At 43.3% G+C, this 20,071-nt stretch overlaps 2 protein-coding genes across 3 annotated transcripts in view; one reads left to right on the top strand and one right to left on the bottom strand.

Annotated features, from left to right (window-relative positions):
* cryz (crystallin, zeta (quinone reductase)) overlaps nt 1-20,071 on the top strand; it is a 1,066,321-nt gene that overhangs the window by 123,483 nt on the left and 922,767 nt on the right. The gene's annotated exons all lie outside the window — the stretch shown is intronic.
* Nucleotides 1-20,071, bottom strand: part of msh4 (mutS homolog 4) — a 109,209-nt gene that overhangs the window by 60,407 nt on the left and 28,731 nt on the right. Inside the window, exons 3-7 of the mRNA XM_078560639.1 lie at nt 16,992-17,152; nt 12,530-12,640; nt 10,845-10,960; nt 9,358-9,531; nt 5,719-5,891 (exon numbers count right to left, since the gene is read on the bottom strand). Of these exons, the coding sequence (XP_078416765.1) occupies nt 5,719-5,891; nt 9,358-9,531; nt 10,845-10,960; nt 12,530-12,640; nt 16,992-17,152 (735 nt within the window). The remainder of the gene's footprint in view (nt 1-5,718; nt 5,892-9,357; nt 9,532-10,844; nt 10,961-12,529; nt 12,641-16,991; nt 17,153-20,071) is intronic.

Raw genomic sequence — 20,071 nt, 5'->3', positions numbered from 1 at the left:
CTCTCTTCCTTCAAGACCCTCCTTAAAAGCTACCTCTTTGACCAAACTTTTGACCAACTGTCCTAACGTCTCCTCATGTGACTTTGTGTCAAACTATTTTTGATAGCATTCTTGATGTGCTTCTAGGTTTTTTTTAAAATTCCCAAAAAAGGCACTATATAAATGTTATCAGGATCACTTCCACGTTAGATGCAGGATAAAGCATACACATGTCTCCATCAATACTCCTCAACCCTGGCCTCACAGGACATGAAGTATTCTTCCCCCAATTCCTCTACCAGCAATCCTGTACCCTTGAGTGTGACGGCCAATTACAGGCAGTTTTCTGCTATGGACTTGTGCCCATGAGAAACTGGCTTGAGGAAGTGCCAAGTGCATTTCATTATAGGGCTCTTACCACCACTGAACAAGAGGAGTCTTTCAGTATCCTCCCGCAAGGCTGGACTGGAGCCCAGGTACCACTAGTGAGATGCCACTCTCTAAGCCACATCACCCCCCTCAAAGAGGCAGAAAATTTATCACTGTTACTGGTCTGTGCCAAGCTCTTTACTGTTTCACTCTTGTTATTTTCTCAGAAAACAGAGAATGCGGAAATAATAACGATGTTCCTCTTCAGAACACAGTTGTGAATTTCTTCTCTGTGGCGCCACTGAAGGCAGTGTTATGGAAGCTGATCCCACTCCAGAAGGGTCCACGCTGCACCAGCAACCATTTCTAGCACAGATCACACCATCTTGAGAAGGCTGCGTACTCGTGTATCCCCTGCACGCCAAGAAGCAGTGCTATCTTGATGTCACACATCTCTACTGGCTGACGAGACACCCATTGCCCTAATTTTGACCACACAAGTCCATTGTATGAATCTGTATGTCAATCACCACAGAACAGGCCTTCAGCTGCAAGAAGGGCCTAGCACTAGGGTGGAGTTTTAACCATGGCATGCTGTTCTTGATGGCAGAAAAGGAAGTGGGCCCAATATCCACACTCCTATTTTCTCGCTGGTTCCCACGGAATTACAATTAAAATTTGAAGTGCCAGCGGCGTGCACGGAGATACATGCAATCATGCACTGGGGGAAGCTTTTCAGTGGTGAAACCCACTGTCAGCTGACAATTCAGCAGATACGGGCGGGCTATAAAATATTCTCCTGAACAAAAAGGAAGGCTCTTCATCGTGGCTGGAACTATCCTACTCAACTCCATTGTCATTAACATAGATTTATTTATGAGCACAAAGGTGGCACGGGTGCTTTTCAAATTTAAATTTCACTTGTAAATATTTCACATTACATAGGTTTTATTTTATTCATATGTGTATCATCGTTATTTGTTGACAGCCAAATGTACTGGCACACATTGATTGTTACAGGGAATTTGGAGATACTTCTTTGTTGTGGAAGAATTGATGATGTGTTTTTGGATTGACTCTTTATTGAATGTTCTGTGTCCAGTGTTATACTCACCACTCTGTGGGACATGGCTGATCTTGCAGGCTCAGCTGGCCCTCACTTCTGTGCATTGTAAAGGACAATGTCCGAGATCACTCCCAGCCGGGATAACTGACATGTTGCAGGTGAACTCAAAGCCCTGTAGGGACTCTGCCAGCAAACACTCAGAGATGGACACAGATGTGGACAGTACTGACACCAAGGAGGTGGTCAATGGGGAGATTAGCACCCATGGGAAAAAAAAGGACCGCCCTGTGGTGCAGAAAAACCAGGGCTGCACCTAGACGTAGTATTAGGGTTAGAAAAATTAAGAAGTTTTGAATGCACACTGGTGGCATGGGTGTTCATTCATTGTACATGCTTTTCACTTTAGTAAATATATTTTGAATTAATCCAATTCCAAGTCGGATTAATTGGGTTTGAATGGCTAATCGATGTGATTCAAGGTCCCGCGTTCAATCAAGGGTCAAAAATATACCTACCCACCCCTCTCTCCCTGCTGCCAATGAACTCCACCTGGTTCCTCAGTTACATTAATTCTCACCTGTGAACATGAACTCCAAAGTCTCCCACTTCCTCAACCCCTCTCAATAACTTCCTGTTTATTGAGTACTCCCCTGATTTGTTTGCCCTCCCCAAATGCAGACCTCACACTTTTCCGGATTAAATTCCATTTGCCACTTCTCCGCCCACTCAACACATTTATATCATGCTGGAGTCGACAGCTATCCTCTTCACTATCAACTATACAGCCAATTTTTGTGTCATCTGCAAATTTCCCAATCATGCCTCTCACATTCAAGACTAAGTCATTAATATATACAACAAACTGCAAGGCCCCCCAACAATGAGCCCTGTGCAACACCACTGGAAACCATTTTTCATTCGCAAAAACATCCATCGACCATTACCCTTTGTTTCCTGACACGATCTTCCCCTAACAAAACCATGCTGACTATCCCTGATCAATCTGTGCCTTTCTAAGTGACAGTTTATCCTGTCTCTCAGAATTGTTTCCAACAATTTACCCACCACCCTAATTTTTGATGAAGCTGTCTCCTAACCTGTAAGTATCCTACTTTGCTCCTGAACAGCTGTCTAGCGGTACTTTACATACAGTTCTGTAAAGGCACAACATGCAACTCGATATGGAATTCATTGCATGACTGTACACTCATTGACTTAGGGTACACAGAAAGTGAGTTGGACAATGTTGAGGAAAGCGATGCTTTTGCACATCTCCTAAGTCCTTAGCAGGGTCTATGAAGGGAAGAAGTTGTCATTGACCTCTGCATCAATACTGACTGGACCACATTTCTCCCCAATGCCAAGGTCATCCAGGCCAGAAACTTGGCAAGCTTTCAACAAATGCAGGGTCCTTAGTGTTTGTAACAATCAAACCATGGTCCTGGTGAGGCATTGTCTATGAGGACAATGCAAACAAAACTCACAGCTTTGCATGCATGACATAGAGTAAGAATGTCTGAAGGCCTTTTGCTGCTCAATAGCAAGATGATGCCTCTGCATTATTCATCCAGACAGCTGGCATTCAGAGAGATGATGTTCTCCGGATGCTGCTCCCTCTTGAGACGGTCAAAAGCTAAACCATTGACGAATGTTTTTTTCTGTTTGCTCCACCTTGCTAAACTGGTGTCATACTGACATGTTTGCATCCATGTGTGCATTGACATTTCAACCACTAAAAGCTGCCATGCCCACTGACCAGTTGACACCATGGTTGAAAGGACTGCACTATGTGGTGTTGCTTAAGGAGGTGTGCTAATGGAGTACTAATCACATTCCACAGCACCATATGTTGCCAAGGTTGCTATGCCTTCCAAGGAAGAGCCCACCATTTGGGCAGGTGACTTATGCTGCTTCCGTGATCATTTTGAGATTTATGACCTTTCCTGCAATGTTCATGCTGAGAACGATGGTGTTGTTGTGTCCCCTGCATCGAAGGCTGAAGAGAATTTCGATTGTGAAAACCTGTCTGCACTTTATTCCTCCTGGAATCTTGTAGCTATGAGGCTGTCAAGGCACGTCTGCTCCGTCGTACCCAAGCAATGGCACCCTCATGTGACTCGTCTGAATACTCGCCCTCTTCAGAGACATTCTCTTCCAAGTCTCCTCGTCCAAGGAGACGTCCAGCTCCTCAATGTCTCCCTCGGGCAACAGATCCTCCCTTTGCAGCACTAGGTTGTGCAGGGTGCAGCAAACAATAATGATGCGGGACCCTCTGGGTGAGTACTGAAGAACCTCGTCTGACCGGTCTAAACATTGGAAACGCATCTTTAGGAGGCCAATAGTCTGCTCTATTAAGGACCTTGTGGTGGAATATGCATCTCTCCTGTTATGATCCTCAGCTGAGGTTACCACTGGACAAGCATGGTCCCAGGGTGGAACACAGCTTGATTGATCCTAACTTTTATTTGTTTGTTTAGATACATGGAGAGGGGCTACTGAACAGAGTTGCCAGAGTCAACTAATGAACTTTTAACAAAAGTGTAAAACATTTATTAAACAAGAAAAGATTATATTACAACACTCCTTCATCCACAACTATACCTTTACAGGTATATATAGATTTTTAAGGACACAGTCTATGTAACCCAACTGGCAACCTGTGGTCAGACACCCCACGCTCTGAAACCAAGTGACAGATGCCATCTCAACCAGATGCTACGGATCTCTCATCAACTCCCCCCAGACGTTTGTCACACCGTGAGCCAGCCAGTCTCACAGAACTCCGTCTCTCACACGAGGGTTTCCAAATTCCACTCTCGAAGGACTCGCCTTGGAATCTTCTCTCAAACCAACACTTCCTCTCAGACACCTTCCACAAGGGTTCACCTCCAGGTTTTGAACTCTCCTTCCAATGTTCCTCTCCCCTGGGTCACCACATGCATACAATCTGTCTTCCAAGCACTCTCTTACACCAACTCAGCTGTCAACAGCACACCAGTGTTTCACATGCCCATAGCAAAGAGTTAAAGACCTTCAGCCCGTCTCTTTGGGCCTTCTTGCCTCAAAAAGCATGACCCTTCTGCTGTTTGCAACAGGCAAGGTGCAGTGCATATGCAACCAGCCCGGGCTTGCAAAACTCAAAACATACTGTACAATATTTGATGTGATTCTGCGACTGGAGAACATTTGCTAAATAATCCTCAGGGTGCTAAAAATTACACTGACAACCAAATTAAGATAATCAGTCAGGCTCACGATGTGGCACACTTATGTGTAGAGGAAGTTACATATATTAATACACAGGGCCCTGTTCTTTGCAGACAGAAAGAACATGTACACACATTGTGCCTGTTTCAGCTAAACAAAATAGGCGATAGCCATTCACTGGTTCATTCCTCAGGGCAATGCCTTGACCAGTCAGAGTCAAGCTGCTTGGTTTAAATTTCAAAATGCGTGGCAGTTAACTGTCAGTCACCATTAACTGGTGCATTCTCCAGAGTCCACTTGCCAACCAATAAGCACTCTCTTCTCATAGGGTATAAAGTTGTTGCTTCCCCTAACATTGGTATTCTTGCGATTGTCCCGATAAGTGCAAGACGAAAAGCTTCAATAAAATGTATTTTTTCAGCAATACTCAAGTTCTGTACTACCAAACTAGAATTTAAAGTGCAGAAACAGGCCATCCAGTTCATGTCAGTTTTTGTTCTCCACTTGTGCTTCATCTTATCCCATCAGCGCATCCTTCTATACTTTTCTCCCTTATGGGTTTATTCAGTTTTCCCCTTAACTGCATTTTTGCTGTTCACCTCAACTACTCCCTGTGGTAGTGAGTTCCACCATTCTGAGTAAAGAAGTTTCTCCTGAATTCCCTGCTGGATTTATTTGTGACTATATTTATTTTTGGTCCCTAGCTTTAGGCCCCCCAAAAGTGGAAACATTTTCTCTATGTCTGCCCTATTAAACCCTTTCATAATCTTATTGTAGACCAGCGGCAGGCAGTCAGAGCAGGAGAGATTGCTGTTCAGCCCTGTGATGGAAAGAAAACTGGAGCCTCTACCATCACTATCCATAGCTTCAGGGTTGGTTTGCTCAGTTAGCTGGACAGCAGATGTGGATCAAATTGGTGCTAACTGCACAGGGTTTTATCCATGTCCCGGCTGAGGTGGATTTGGGACCAGCCACCTTGTGCTACCTGTGGTGGAGTTCGCAGCACTGTGGGTCAGACCTGCCCTCAGGCAGAGAACTGAAGTAAGAATCTTATTGCTGTAAACCTAATTTCCCCAGAAAACAACAAACAGACTGACCAGACTGAAGGCTGAAGAAGAGATCCTCATCCTCCAGTAATTCTTGGACGCAGTCCAATCTTGTGATAATGGTCTCCACGTCAACCAGGGGCTCCAAGATATTTGAGCGAAGTCTGCGACTCCCTCCAGCTGTCTTTGTGTAGTTCAGGACCCCATACAGCGTGTGATTATTTCTGCAAAAAAACGAAACAAACAATCAAATGCTTTTATTTTGGAAAGAAGCAAGTGACGACTCAACAAAGCACATATCAGGAACAAGAGGAAGCCATTTAGCCCTTTGAGCCTGAATTTTTTCTCCCAGATGTTTTCTCTTCGCAGCAGTTTCCGGAGACTAGGCTTTAATTCCTGGAGACTCGGAGGTAATTTTGGGGTGCTTGGCAACCCTAATGTGGGAAGACGAAGGTTGGGGGGCTAAAGGTTCAAATCAATGACCTCTCATCAGAACCAGAAGGTGGCAGGTAGGAAAGTAAGTTGTAAGGAGGACATGAAGAGTCTGCAAAGGGATATAGGCAGGTTAAGTGAGGGGGCAAAAATTTGGAGATGGTGTATAATGTGGGAAAATGTGATATTGTTCACTTTGGTGGAAAGAATAGAAAAGCAGAATATTATTCAAATACTGAGGGATTGTAGAATGCTGCGGTGCAGAGGGACTTGGATGTCCTGGTACATGAATCACAAACATTTAGCATGCAGGTACAGCAAGTAATTCAGAAGGGAAATGCAAGAAATTAGGAAGGCAAATGGAATATTAGCCTCTTTGCAAGGGGGATGGTGTATAAAATTAGAGAAGTCTTGCTACAACTGTAGAGGGCAATGGGGAGAACACATATAGATTACTGTGTACAGTATTCGTCCCCTTATTTAAGGATGGATTTCTTGCATTGGAGGCAGTTCAGAGAAGATTCACTAGGTTGATTCCTGGAATGAAGTAGCTGTGTTATGAGGAAAGATTGAGCAGGTTGGGTTGATACTCGTTGGAGATTAGAAGGAGGAAAGGTGACTTTATTGAAATATGTAAGATTTAGGGGGGAGGCAGTGGCGTAGTGGTATTGTCACTGGACTACATACAAACATATGAATTAGGAAGAGAAGTCCACTCGGCTTCTCGAGACTACTCTGCCATTCAACAAGATCATGGTTGATCTGAATGTAACCTCAACCTCACATTCCTGCCTACCCCCAATAACCTTTCACCCCCTTGTTAACCATGAATCTATCTAGCCTGCCTTAAAAAATTCAAAGTCTCTGTTCATTGATGATTGCACAATGTTCAGCACCATTTGCAACTCCTCAGATACTGATGCAGTCCATGTCCAAATGCAGCAAGACCTGAACAATATCCAGGCTTGGGCCGACAAATGGCAAGTAACATTTGTGCCACACAATTGCCAGGCATTGACCATTTCCAACAAGAGAGAATCTAACCATCGCCCCTTGACATTCAATGGCATTACCATCGCGGAATCCCCCACTATCAACATCCTGGGGGTTACCATTGACCAGAAACTGAACTGGAATAGCCATATAAATACTGTGGCTACAAGAACAGGTCAGAGGCTAGGAATCCTACAGCAAGAAAGTCACTTCCAAACTCCCCAAAGCCTGTCCACCATCTACAAGGCACAAGTCAGGAGTGCAATAGAATACTCTACACTTGCCTGAATGAGTGCAGCTCCAACAACACTCAAGAAGCTTGACACCATGCAGAACAAAGTAACCCGCTTGATCGGCGCCTCTTCCACAAACATTCACTCCCTCCAACACCGACGCATTGTGGCAATAGTGTGTACCATCTACAAGATGCACTGCAGAAACTCACCAAGCCTCCTTAGACAGCATTTTCCAAATACACAATCACTACCATCTAGAAGGACAAGGGCAGCAGACACATGGAAACACCATCTGGAAGTTCCCTCCAAGCCACTCACCAGCCTGACTTGGAAATATATCACCGTTCCTTCAGTCGCTGAGTCAAAATCCTGGAACTCCCTCCCTAACAGCACTGTGGGTGTACCTACACCACATGGACTGCAGCAGTTCGAGGCGGCAGCTCACCACCGCCTTCTCACAGACAATGAGGGATGGGCAATAAATGCTGGCCTAGCCAGCAAAGCATACATGCCATGAGTGAATTTTTTAAAATTCTGAGCAATTTGACAGGGTATGAGAGAATTTTTCCCCTTGTCGGGGAATCTAGAACTTGTGGGCACAGTTTCAAAATAAGGGGTCTGCCATTGAAGATGGTGACGAGGAGGATGTTTTTCTTTCCGAGGTTGTTAATCTTTGTAAGTCTCTACACCTGACAGCAGTGGGGGCTGTGTCGCTGAATATATTCAAGGCTGAGTTAGACAGATTTTTGATCTGTAATGAAATCAAGGGCTTCTATTGTCCAGTAGTAGCTGGAGGCCATTCAGCTTGACGTGTTTCACCATTCAAATCGGTCATGGACTGATCTGTAATATAACTCTATTTATCCACCTTGGTTCCTAACTCTTAATGCCCTTGCCTAAGAAAACTATCAATCTCAGTTTTGAATTGACCTCCATCTGTCACAATTGTTTTTTTTTTGGGGAGAGGTAAGAATTCCCGATTTCTACCACCCTTAATGTGCAGAAGTGCTTCCTGACAACACTACTAAATGATCCAGTTTAATTTTAAGGTTCTGCTCCATTGTTCTGAACTCCCCACCAGAGGAAACAGTTTCTCTCCATCTAGCGGATCAAATCCTTTAATCGTCTTAAACACCTTAATCAGATCACCGCTTAATCTTCTATGTTTAAGAGGACAGAAACCTTGAATGTGCAACCTGTTTTCATTATTTACCCCATTAGCCCAGGTATCATTCTGGTGAATCTGCACTGCAACCCTTTCAAGGCCAATATATATTTCTTGAGGTGTGTGCCCAGAATTGAACACAGTTACTCTGGAGGGGGTCTAACCAAAGTTTTATAAAACTGTAACACAAGTTCCACCCGTTAAATTTCAGTTCACTTAAGATAAAGGCCTATACTCAATTAGCCTTTTTAATTATTTTTTGCATTATATTTTAGTGATTTCTATATTTGGACCCTTAAACATCTCTGCTCCTCCACAGTTCCGAGCTTCTCGTGATTTAGAAAATCCTTTGATCTAACTTTCTTAGCTCCAAAGTAAATTAACTCACACTTTTATGAAGAGTCAATAAGGAGAAATTGTTTCCACTTCCAGCATAGGCAGGAACCAGAGGACACAGATTTAAGATAATTAACAAAAGAACTGGGGTGAAGGTTGAGGGGAATTTTATTTATACAGCAAATTTGTTATGATCTGGAAAGCATTGACTGAAAAAGCAGTGGGAGCAGATCCACTCTAAACTTTCAAAAGGGAGTTGGATAAATACTTGAAGGGGGCAAAAAAATTACAGGGTAATGGGGAAAGAGCAGGGGGGTGGGACTAATTGGATAGCCCTTTCCATTGAGTGATATGGACATGATGGGCCAAATGGTCCCCTTTTGTGCTCTATCATTTTATGATTATGAGCCAGCAAAAATGCAACCAAATTCATTTTTTTCCATCCAACTTCCCTTCGTTAAAAATGGGTAGCTATTTTCACCGACAGCTGAAAGATTTCTCCTTCAGATAATACGCTTGGTTGTATACCTGGGATCCCTGTTGTTAATGATCAGTTCGAGCTGCTGGGCTGAAGCCGAATCTATCATCGCTGTTTGTTCGCTCCCTTTGAAGATGACTTTAAGGGATTTTGGAGCGTAAACAGTATTCTGGATAAATTCAACATACTTCAGCAAGGCTGCCACTGCTGCCAAACAATAATATCTGCAAATGCAACAGTAAAACAAATTCTCAACTGTGTCATGCCTCAATATTTCCCCTTTGTCCTTTTCACTGCAGCCACCAGGTCATTTACAATGAGTTCAAGTTGCGTGTAATTGCATAGAATCATCAGCAATAAAGTGCCAAGGCACTTCACAGAAGTTTTATCAGTCAAAATTTGACACCAAGCCATATAAGGAGATATTAGCACAGGTAACCAAAAACTTAGTGAAAGAGGTAGTTAATTTGTAACTATGGCAAAAAAGGGAGACAGGTGATCTGCTTGCAAGCAGCCAGATGTCAAACTAGGGTAATTCTTACTCTGATTTGTTTTCTTCTTATTGAGAAAGCAAGTGACCGCCACTCAGCTCCTCCTCACGAAGATATGGGGGAAGTCAACAGACCCAGTGCTTGATGTCAGCTGCTGACTGATGAAAGCACCACCACAGGTGTGAGTACCCCATTGGGTTAGATCCAGGAAAGATTAGCCAAAACTCCCTTTCCTGTGTGGTGTCCAGCAAGGACTTCAAGTGAGGATAGGATCAGGCTCAGCTGTGAAGCTCATGCAATTGAAAACTGGTCACTGTTAAGAACAGACACCTTGCTGAAGTGTCAAGTGCTGCCAGTGTCCATGAAACAAGAACTGCAGGAGAAAGTCAATGGGCGGAATTTTACAACCCCTCCCACTGGCGGGGTTATCTGGTGCTGCGAAGGGGCCATAAAATTCCACCCAATGTCTTTGGGGCTGGAGGGAATTAAATCAACAGAAAAGAACTATGCAATTCATGAAAGGTATCATTCTCGGATTCGAGTTAGAAGATTGAGAGTTTAAGCCTCACTTTAGAGACTTGACTACATAATCCAGGCTGACGCCCCCTGTGCAGTACTGAGGAACAGCTGCCCTGTCAGAGATGCCACCTTTCTGAAAAGACGTCAAACCAAGATCTTGTCTGCCCTCCCAGGAGGATGTAAAAGATCCCATGGCACTGTTTCAAAGAACAGCAAACGAGTCCTTCCGAATGTCCCAGCCAATATTTATCCCTCAACCAATGTAATTAAAACCAATTACGTGGCCATCATCTCATTTCTGCTTGTAGAATTTATCTGGGCTCAAATTAGCTGTTTTTCCCTGTTATAACAGTGACTATATTCCAATAGAAAGTGCTTCATTGGCTGTAATATTGGCTCAGGAATATCCTGAGGTAGTGAAAGGCGCTGCAGAAATGTAAGTTCTTTCTTTGCTTTACAAGTATCAATGAATCAAATCTTGCTGAGTATCAGGCCAACTGCCTTTAATCCTCAACTTAATTCCGTACTTCAGCTGAATCTCCATTAGCACAGTGCTGAACTCGGGTGTGCAAAGCTGCTCAATGTATTCCAGTCCCTTTGTTTCATTAAAGTACTTTCTCTGAACAGTACTGAGAGCCACACTCTGTGGGAAATAGAAAGAAAACATTCAAGAGTTGGAGAGGATTCACCAGTCTTTTATTTGCAACTCCACACATTGGCATCCCTATAAAGTTTCCATCAAACTTAGCAATAACAAATATACTCACTGTTTCCATATAAATCATTATGCATGATGACTCAATGTGACTCCATAATAACAACTGTGTAATCAATTGCAGACTAATTGTAAACACCAAACTCTCGAGTGCTTTAACTCCATCAGTTTTTTATTGTTCAGTTTCTTCAATTAAAACTGGATATATAACCCCTGATTAATTTCACTATAAAACATCAGATGCTAACATTCCTCCTCGTGCCCCTCAGTTGCCCATCTCTGTAAACACCCCCAGCCCAACAACTCACTGAGATATTTGTGCTCCTCCAATTCCGGCCTCTTGTGTCCTCCCCCATTTTAATCACTTCACCATTGGCAACCATGACTTCAGCTGCCTGGGCCCTAAATTCTGGAATTGCAGCCCATTGAGCCTGTCCCACCGTTCAGTAGGATCATGGCTAAACTTCTACCTCAACTCCACTTTCCAACGCCATCCCAATATCCCTCGATTCCCTTAGTGTCCAAAAATCGATTGATTTCTGACTTGAATATATTTAACAACTGAGCGTCCACAGCTCTCTGGGATAGAGAATTCCAACGATTCAAAACCCTGAGTTTAGTCATTTCTCCTCATCTCAGTCCTACGTGGCTAATCCCTTATCCTGAGACTGTGCCCTACAGCTTCTCTAGAACACAGCCTCTCAGCGTTGACGCTGTCAAGCCCTCTAAGAATGTTACATATTTCAATGAGATCAGTGCTTACTTCTAAATTCCAGAGAATACAAAATGTGGGTGGGGGGAAAGATCAAAAATAGCTACTTCAATCTTCTTTCTTTGGAGTTCTCCTAATAACCCACAGGTCCATTCAGGGTCATGCCATCAGCTACACTGCCAGGTTTCTTCAGGTGCCCTCCTGTTGGGCACTTAATGGATAGGCACTGAGTAAAGTACACTATGATGCCAATAACCTTCCTGAACTGGGACTGGTTGAGCAGCTCTTTCAGGGCATGATGGGCCGAATGGCCTGTTTCTGGGCTGTATGATTCTATGAATTTCAGAGATAAACGGTGATGCATAATGCAACAACAATTTGCATTATTTAGCACCTTTAACGTTCTCACTACTCTATGCGTAAATAATTTTCTTCTGAATTCCTTATTTGATTCCTTGGTGAGCATCTTATATTGATGGTTTCTAGTTTTGCTCTTTCCATAAGTGAAAACACTCATAGACGTCTCAAGACACGGTCAAAGAGATAGACATTATGGACCTTCTTAAAGGAAGAGAGAGATGTGGAGGGTCAGAGTGGTTTCAAAGTGCTAAAGACATGGTTCCCAATAGTGCTGTGAAAGAAGTCAGGGATGCGCAAAAGGCCACACCCGGAGGAATTCAGAGATCTCAAAGGGTTGTACAGCTATTATAACACTGATTATTCTATTGTCCAAAAACCAAAACACAGTTCAAAAATACTGTTTGCAAACTCTGCATCATTCTTACTTTAAAGTTTTCTGTGATAAGAGTAAACAACTTGGTCCCACTTCCTTTGTCACAAGTGGTATTTGGCATTATGATTTCTAAAGGTGTTAAAATCTGCAACTTGGTAATAACCTGTAAAACAAATACAATGCAAGAAATGTCCTCATCCAGTAAAATAAATAATTCAAACCTATTTGATTTTACATAGTACAGTAGCTATTAACTTTTTTATTTCATAAATAAATATGACATATATGAATAAATTATGAACTATGAAGCATGATAAAACAGTGCGACAAAAGCAGGGGATTCCCAGTTCAGCTCTCAGTCTGTGCTCAGTTATTGCAGCTGGATCATTACAATCAGCCTCAAGCACCCCAGGATAGGGAGTGGAAACAAATCAGGCACGGTTCCCACTCTTCAATTCTATCTAGTGAATCCTGCTGAAAAATACACATGTGGACATTTGGATCAGAAAAGGATGGGACTCACCCAATACAAGCATGATTTCAGAATTGTGAGGTTACACCCATCAGAAAAGGATAAACACTCTGGGGCTCTTCACAATTGAAAAGAAAACGCTGAAAATTAACCTAAGAGAGGTCTTTAAAATTATGAAAGGTTTTGATAAAATGGACATTTTCCAAATTGCACCAAGATCTGGACAATATCCAGGCAGGAGAAGAGCAAAACCAGGGGCCATCAGTGTGAGATAGTCATTCAGAAATTCAACAGGGAATTCAAAAGAAGTTTCTTTATGCAGAGTGTGATGAAAATGTGGAACCCGCTATCACAGGAGATGACTAACAAAAATTAAGGGGAAGCTAGACAAACACATGAGGGAGAAGATAATAGAGATTTATGCAGATAAAGTTAGATGAGGAAAAGTGGAAGGATGCTTAAGTGGAGCATAAATGCCAGTATGAACTAACTGATCAGAATGGCCTCTTTCTCTGCTTTATATACTACATAATTCTATGATACCGTTCACATTGGGTCAGCCCCCGATGTTCATTTTCTGGAACTGCAATGGGCACTTATGTAGGGTATTTGAAGATTCCTAGTGCCAATAAGACCATTACCTCAAAGTCAGTAAGGCAGGAATGTGTAGGAAGGGAGAACTGTACATTGTCTTTTATTGTACAATTTCAGAATTGAAAGAAACCTACGACTTAAAATGATTAGCTTGCATCTCAGGACATAATTCATACACTCAAAAAAGCCCTAAAACTTAATAAATATGTATTCCACAATGTCAAGTACAGGTTGTAAATGTCTATTTATCATGTATTTCTGCTGCGCCTGTAGTTGTTTTATACGATTATTTAAGCACATGCTCACCTAGTGGTTATGGGCGCTGGAGTAGTAGAAACCCAGACATCTGAGAGTTCAAATTACATCCTGACAAGTTCTGGGACAGATACATCTGGTAATTCATGGATTAGCACCAAAAAAAAACCATGCAAACTGTCAGATTGCTATAAAAACCCAGCTGCTTTATCGATGTCCTTCACATCTGATCTTAATGTGATTTTAGGCCTAGAATTGGACAGCACAGAAGGCAGCCTTTTTTATTCATTCATGGGATGCGGGCAACGCTTGCTAGGCCAGCATTTACTGCCCATCCCTAATTGTCCATGAGAAGGCAGTGCTGAGCTGCCTTCTTGAACCGCTGCAGTCCATCTAGTGTAGGTACACCCACAGAGCTGTTAGGGAGGGAGTTCCAGGATTTTGACCCAGCAACAGAGGTGGAATGACGATATATTTCAAAGTCAGGATGGTGAGTGGCTTGGAGGGGAACTTCCAGGTGGGGCTGTTCCCATGTGTCTGCTACCCTTGTCCTTCTAGATAGTAGTGGTCGTGGGTTTGCCACGTGATGTCTAAGGAATCTTGGTGAGTTCCTGCAGTGCATCTTGTAGATGGTACACACTGCTGCCACTGTGTGTGGGCAGTGGAAAGAATGAATGTTTGTAGATGGGGTGCCAATCAAGCGGGCTGCTTTGTCCTGGATGGTGTCAAGCTTCTTGAGAGTTGTTGGAGCTGCACTCATCCAAGCAAGTGGAGAGTATTCCATCACACTCCTGACTTGTGCCTTGTAGATGGGGGACAGGGTTTGGGGAGTCAGGAGGTGAGTTACTCACCACAGGATTCCTAGCCTCTGACCTGCTCTAGTAGCCATAGTATTTATATGGCTATCCAGTTCAATTTCTGGTCAATGGTAACCCCCAGGATGTTGATAGTGGGGGATTCAGTGATGGTCATGCCAGTGAACATCAAGGGGCGATAATTGGATTCTTTCTTGTTGGAGATGGTCATTGACTGACACTTGTCTGGTGTGAATGTTACTTGCCACTTGTCAGCCCAAGCCTGGACATTGTCCAGGTCTTGCTACATTTGGACATAGACAGCTTCAGTATCTGAGGAGTCGTGAATGGTGCTGAACATTGTGCAATCGTTAGCAAACATCCCCACTTCTGACCTTGTGATGGAAGGTCATTGATGAAGCAGCTAAAGATGTTTGGGTCGAGGACACTACCCTGAGGAACTCCTGCAGATGTCCCGGTGCTGAGATGACTGACCCCCAACAACCACAAGCATCTTCCTTCGTGCTAAGTATGACTTCAACCAGCAGAGTTTTCACCCCCACCTCCCCCACCCCCACCCCCATTCCCATTGACTCCAGTTTTGCTAGGGCTCCTTGATGCCACACTCTGTCAAGTGCTGCCTTGATGTCAAGAGTAGTCACTCTCACCTCACCTCAGGAGTTCAGCTCTTTTGTCCATGTTTGAACCAAGGCTGTAATGAGGTCAGGAGCTGAGTGGCCCTGGCAGAACCCAAACTGGGTATCAGTGAGCAGATTATTGCTAAGCAAATGCCGCTTGATAGCACTGTTGATGACCCCTTCCATTACTTTACTGATGATCTAGAGTAGGCCAATGGGGCGGTAATTGGCCGGTTTGGATTTGTCCTGCTTTTTGTGTACAGAACATACCTGGGCAATTTTCCACTTAGCGGGGTAGATGCCAGTGTTGCAGTTGTACTGGAACAGATTGGCTAGGGGCACAGCAAGTCCTGGAGCACATGTCTTCAGTACCATTGCCGGAATATTGTCAGGGCCCATAGTCTTTGCAGTATCCAGTGCCTTAAGCCATTTCTTCATATCACGTAGAGTGAATCGAATTAGCTATAAACTGGCATCTGTGATGCTGGGGACCTCCAGAGAAGGCCAAGGTGGATCATCCACTCAGCACTTCTGACTGAAGATTGTACCAAACGCTTCAGCCTTATCTTGTGCACTGCTGTGCTGGGCTCCCCTATCATTGATGATGGGGATATTTGGGGAGCCTCCTCCTCCAGTGAGTTGTTTAATTGCCCACCACCATTCACAACTGGATGCGGCAGGACTGCAGAGCTTAGATCTGATCCGTTGGTTGTGGGATCGCTTAGCCCTGTCTATTACTTGCTGCTTATGCTGTTTGGCATGCAAGTAGTCCTGTGTTATAGCTTCACCAGGTTGACACCTCGTTTTTGATGCTGCTCCTGGCATGCCCTCCTGCACTCTTCATTGAACCAGGGTTGATCCCCTGGCTTGATGGTAATGGTAGAGTTGGAGTATGCCGGGCTATGAGGTTACAGATTGTGTTCAAGTACAATTCTGCTGCTGCTGATAGCCTACAGCGCCTCATTGATGCCCAGTCTTGAGTTGCTAGATCTGTTTGAAATCTATCCCATTTAGCATGGTAGTATTGCCACACAACACGATGAAGGGTATCCTCAAAGTGAAGGCTTCACAACAACTGTGCGGTGGTCACTCCTACCGAAACTGTCATGGACAGATGCATCTGCATCAGGTAGGTTGGTGAGGTTGAGGTCCAGTATGTTTTTCCCTCTTGTAGGTTCCCTCACCACTTGCCACAGACCCAGTCTAGCAGCTATGTCCTGTAGGACTCGGCCAGCTCAATCAGTAGTGGTGCTACCAAGCCACTCTTGATGATGGACATTTAAGTCCCCCATCCAGAGTACATTCTGCACCCTTGCCACCCTCAGTGTTTCCCCCAAGTGGTGTTCAACATGGAGGAGCACTGATTCATCAGCTGAAGGAGGGCAGTACGTGGTAATCAGCAGGAGGTTTCCACTAAGCCATCACCTCCCCTTAAACTCCACCAAACCCTGTTGCATTAATAGAAAAGCATCATACAGTTAATCAGTGGAGGATGAGGTTTTTTTGGGATGAGAGAGATTCTCCCAAGGTTGTGTACATCACATTTATTGCTCATCCGTCCTCCCACTCTTCCTCATCTAACTTCTTCTTGAACACATTAGCAGCTGGATGGGAGACTGTGAGATGTTCATGCACAGACACAATGAACTAACTGCCCTCCTTCTGTGCCATGAATATCTATGATTCTATGTTAACAGTCGAGTATCTTATCGAGGGCATGGGAAGTGTAAGCAAAAGAAGAATTTTTGTTAAATTTATTACCTTAGCATATGTGGTATTGTCTGCAAACTGGGACAATGTTAGTTCAGGGCTCTTCAGGTCAATGCTTGCCATTCCTATTTCGCCCCGAGCAAGTCCACGACCCTCTACTACAGCTACAATTACTGAAGCAACATGAGCTGAGACTGCAGAAGAAGAAGTAACTGTACAAAAGAAAATGTATTAGGAGTACCATAAATATAGCACTAGCAGCACATTAACTACTGCACTGTCTACAATATTGCACTTTGAAACCTTTCATTAAAAAGTTATCACAGGAAGAGTGCCTCCATCCGCAATCTCGGGACTGAGTCCATGCCGGATTTTGGAATTTGCCCGTTTTCAGGAAAATATTTGGAACCCTCTTAATTCAGTGAATAAGGGACACAGGAAAACCAAATGATATGATTGTAAAGCACTTTAGGTTAATGGCCATGTCCCTACTGATATTAATACACTTCTCACAGAATGGATTTAATAACTCTTTCATGCCTCCCCCACTTTCCTACAGGTGGGGTCAAGGTTAAACCATTTGGAGCACAGGAAAGGTCAGGTATGTGAAGCTGATCCGTGTCTGGCATACCAATGCAGCAACTCCCCAAATTTTTCAGAGATGGGTCAGCTGGGGGGTCAAAGTTTGCTAAGGCATTCGGAGTGCAGGAATAAAATGTCCGGCTTTTGGATAAAGCCAGTTTTCAGGTAGATGGATTTGGGGTACTCTACCTGTATGTCTGTCTGTTCATGCAGAGACAAGGAGTTCCAGATTAATGAAAAGCAAACTGAAAGGGAGAAATCTCATTTTAAATGTGGACAGTAAGCTTGACCGTGGTCTTGTCTAAAATATGTTTTTGCAATAAAAAGCCCTTTTTTCAGTGTTTCACTGTTAGTTTAAATTAAAACTTGCACGGGATTATGGTTTTGGGTGGACAGCACATTGATATACAATGAACCACAAATGTATGGGACAGGTTGGGTGCACGAGATAACATTTTGCCCTTTCCATCCTCACTGAATGTACTGATTAATGTAATGTCTTTCACCACCTCAGGATGGCCCAAAGCATTTAAAAATGAAGTACTTTTGAAGTGTAAACTCTGTTGTAATGCAGGGAATGCAGCCAATTTGCACTTGGCAAGCTCCCATGAACAGCTATTAAATAAATGACCAAATAATCTGTTTCAACTGTTGGTTAGGGGATAAATATTGGCCAGGACACCAGGGAAAACTCACTTGCTTTTCCTTTGAGTAGTGCAATGGGATCTTTCATGTTCACCTGAAAGAGCAGACGTAACCTTGGTTTAAAGTCTCATCTGAAAGACAACATCTCCGACAGTGAAGCGCTCCCTTGATACTGCACTCCGGTGAAACCTGAGTTTTGAGCTAATCTCAAGTTAAGTAATCTCAACTCTCAAGAGTGTGAGGTAGCCAGGGCCTACTGGCTCAGAGTTGAGTGGGTTACCACTGAACCACAGTTGACACTAGTTCTGTTAATGAGGAAAACTTATACCTCACTGGTTCTTCCACAGCTTAAAAACAGGGTTTAATAAAACTGCCCTCTGCCAAACTGAATAAAACTTATAAACTATAATATGTTGGCAAGTAAACCAAATTGCTACTTGAAAATAACAAATCCAGCTGTAAAAATCTGCACTATTTACCAGATCAACCATGTGCCACTATATATAAAGCTCTGAAAGGATGCAAAGGAATATAGTGAGATTAAGTAATTGAGCAAAAAGGTGGCAGATTCAGTATAATGTGAGGAAATCGCATCTTGAATACTGTGTGCAGTTTTGATCTCCTTATTTAAGGAAGGATGTAACTGTATCGGAAGCGGTTCAGAGGAGGTTTACTAGAGTGATACCTGCAATGAGTGGGTTGTCTTATAAGGATAGGTTGGACAGGCTGGGCTTGTTTCCACTGGAGTTTAGAAGAATGAGGGGTGACTTGATTGAAGTATAAAAGATTCTGAATGTTTTTGACAAGGCAGACGTGGAAAGGATGCTTCCTTTTGTGGGTGAGTCCAGAACTAGGGGGTACTGTTTTAAAATTATGGGTCGCCCTATAAGACAGAGATTAGGAGAATTTTTTTCTCTCGAGCAGTTGCGCAACTTTGGAACTCTGTGCCTCAAAAAGCGGTGGAGGAGTGGAGTCGCTGAGCATTTTTAAGGCAGAGGTAGATAGATTCTTGTTAGGCAAGAGAATCAAAGGTTATTGGGGATAAGTGATAATGTAGAACTCAAAACACAAACAGATCAGCCATGGTCTTATTGAATGGCGGAGCAGGCTCGAGGGGCCGAATGGCCTACTTCTGTTCTTATTTCGTATGTTCATAAAATGAAACTATTTATTTTGGCAGGAAGAATCAAAGAGCAGAATACTTTTTTAAAACATGGGAAGCTAGTAAATGATGGTATTCAGGGGGATTTGACGGTCCCTGTACATGAATCATGGAAAGTTAACATGCAGGTACAGCAAGCAATTAAAAGGGCAAATTGCATGTTAGCCATTATTGTTAGTGGGCTAGAGTATAAGGGCCAGGAATTCCTTCTGCAATTGTTCAGGGCTTTGGTGAGACCACACCTGGAGAATTGTGTGCAGTTTTAGTCCTCTTACCTAAGAAGGAAGAATATACTCACCTGAGAGGGGGAATGCAATCAAGGTTCACTAAATTGATTCCTGGGATGAAAGGGCTGTCCTATCAGATAAGATCAAGTAGGCTAGGGCTATTTATCTGGAGTTTAGAAGAACAAGAGGTGATCTCTTTGAGTGCAAGAATTCTTAGAAGGCTTGACAGGGTGGTTACTGACAGGCTTTTTCCCCTAGCTCGCAAGTCTAGAACACAGGATTATAGTTTCAGAATAAGGGATAAATTATTTAGGACTGAGATGAGGAGAAATTTATTCATTCAACCAGTTGTCAGGAAGATATAATAATTTTCATAATGTTATTGGAATTTATTATAAAGTACAGTAATAGTGGGGTCTGTGTGTGTGTGTGTGTGTAACTTAATTGTATTAAAGGCAGCTGATCTGAAGACTTTGCTGTAACAGAAAATAAGTTAGGTTTGAAATGTTAAGTAG

This window comes from Cetorhinus maximus, chromosome 17 (assembly GCF_964194155.1).
Source record: "Cetorhinus maximus chromosome 17, sCetMax3.hap1.1, whole genome shotgun sequence".
Classification (NCBI taxonomy): Eukaryota; Metazoa; Chordata; class Chondrichthyes; order Lamniformes; family Cetorhinidae; genus Cetorhinus; species Cetorhinus maximus.
The sequence above is the reverse complement of the archived record's forward strand: the minus strand, read 5'-3'. Positions and strand labels throughout refer to the sequence as shown.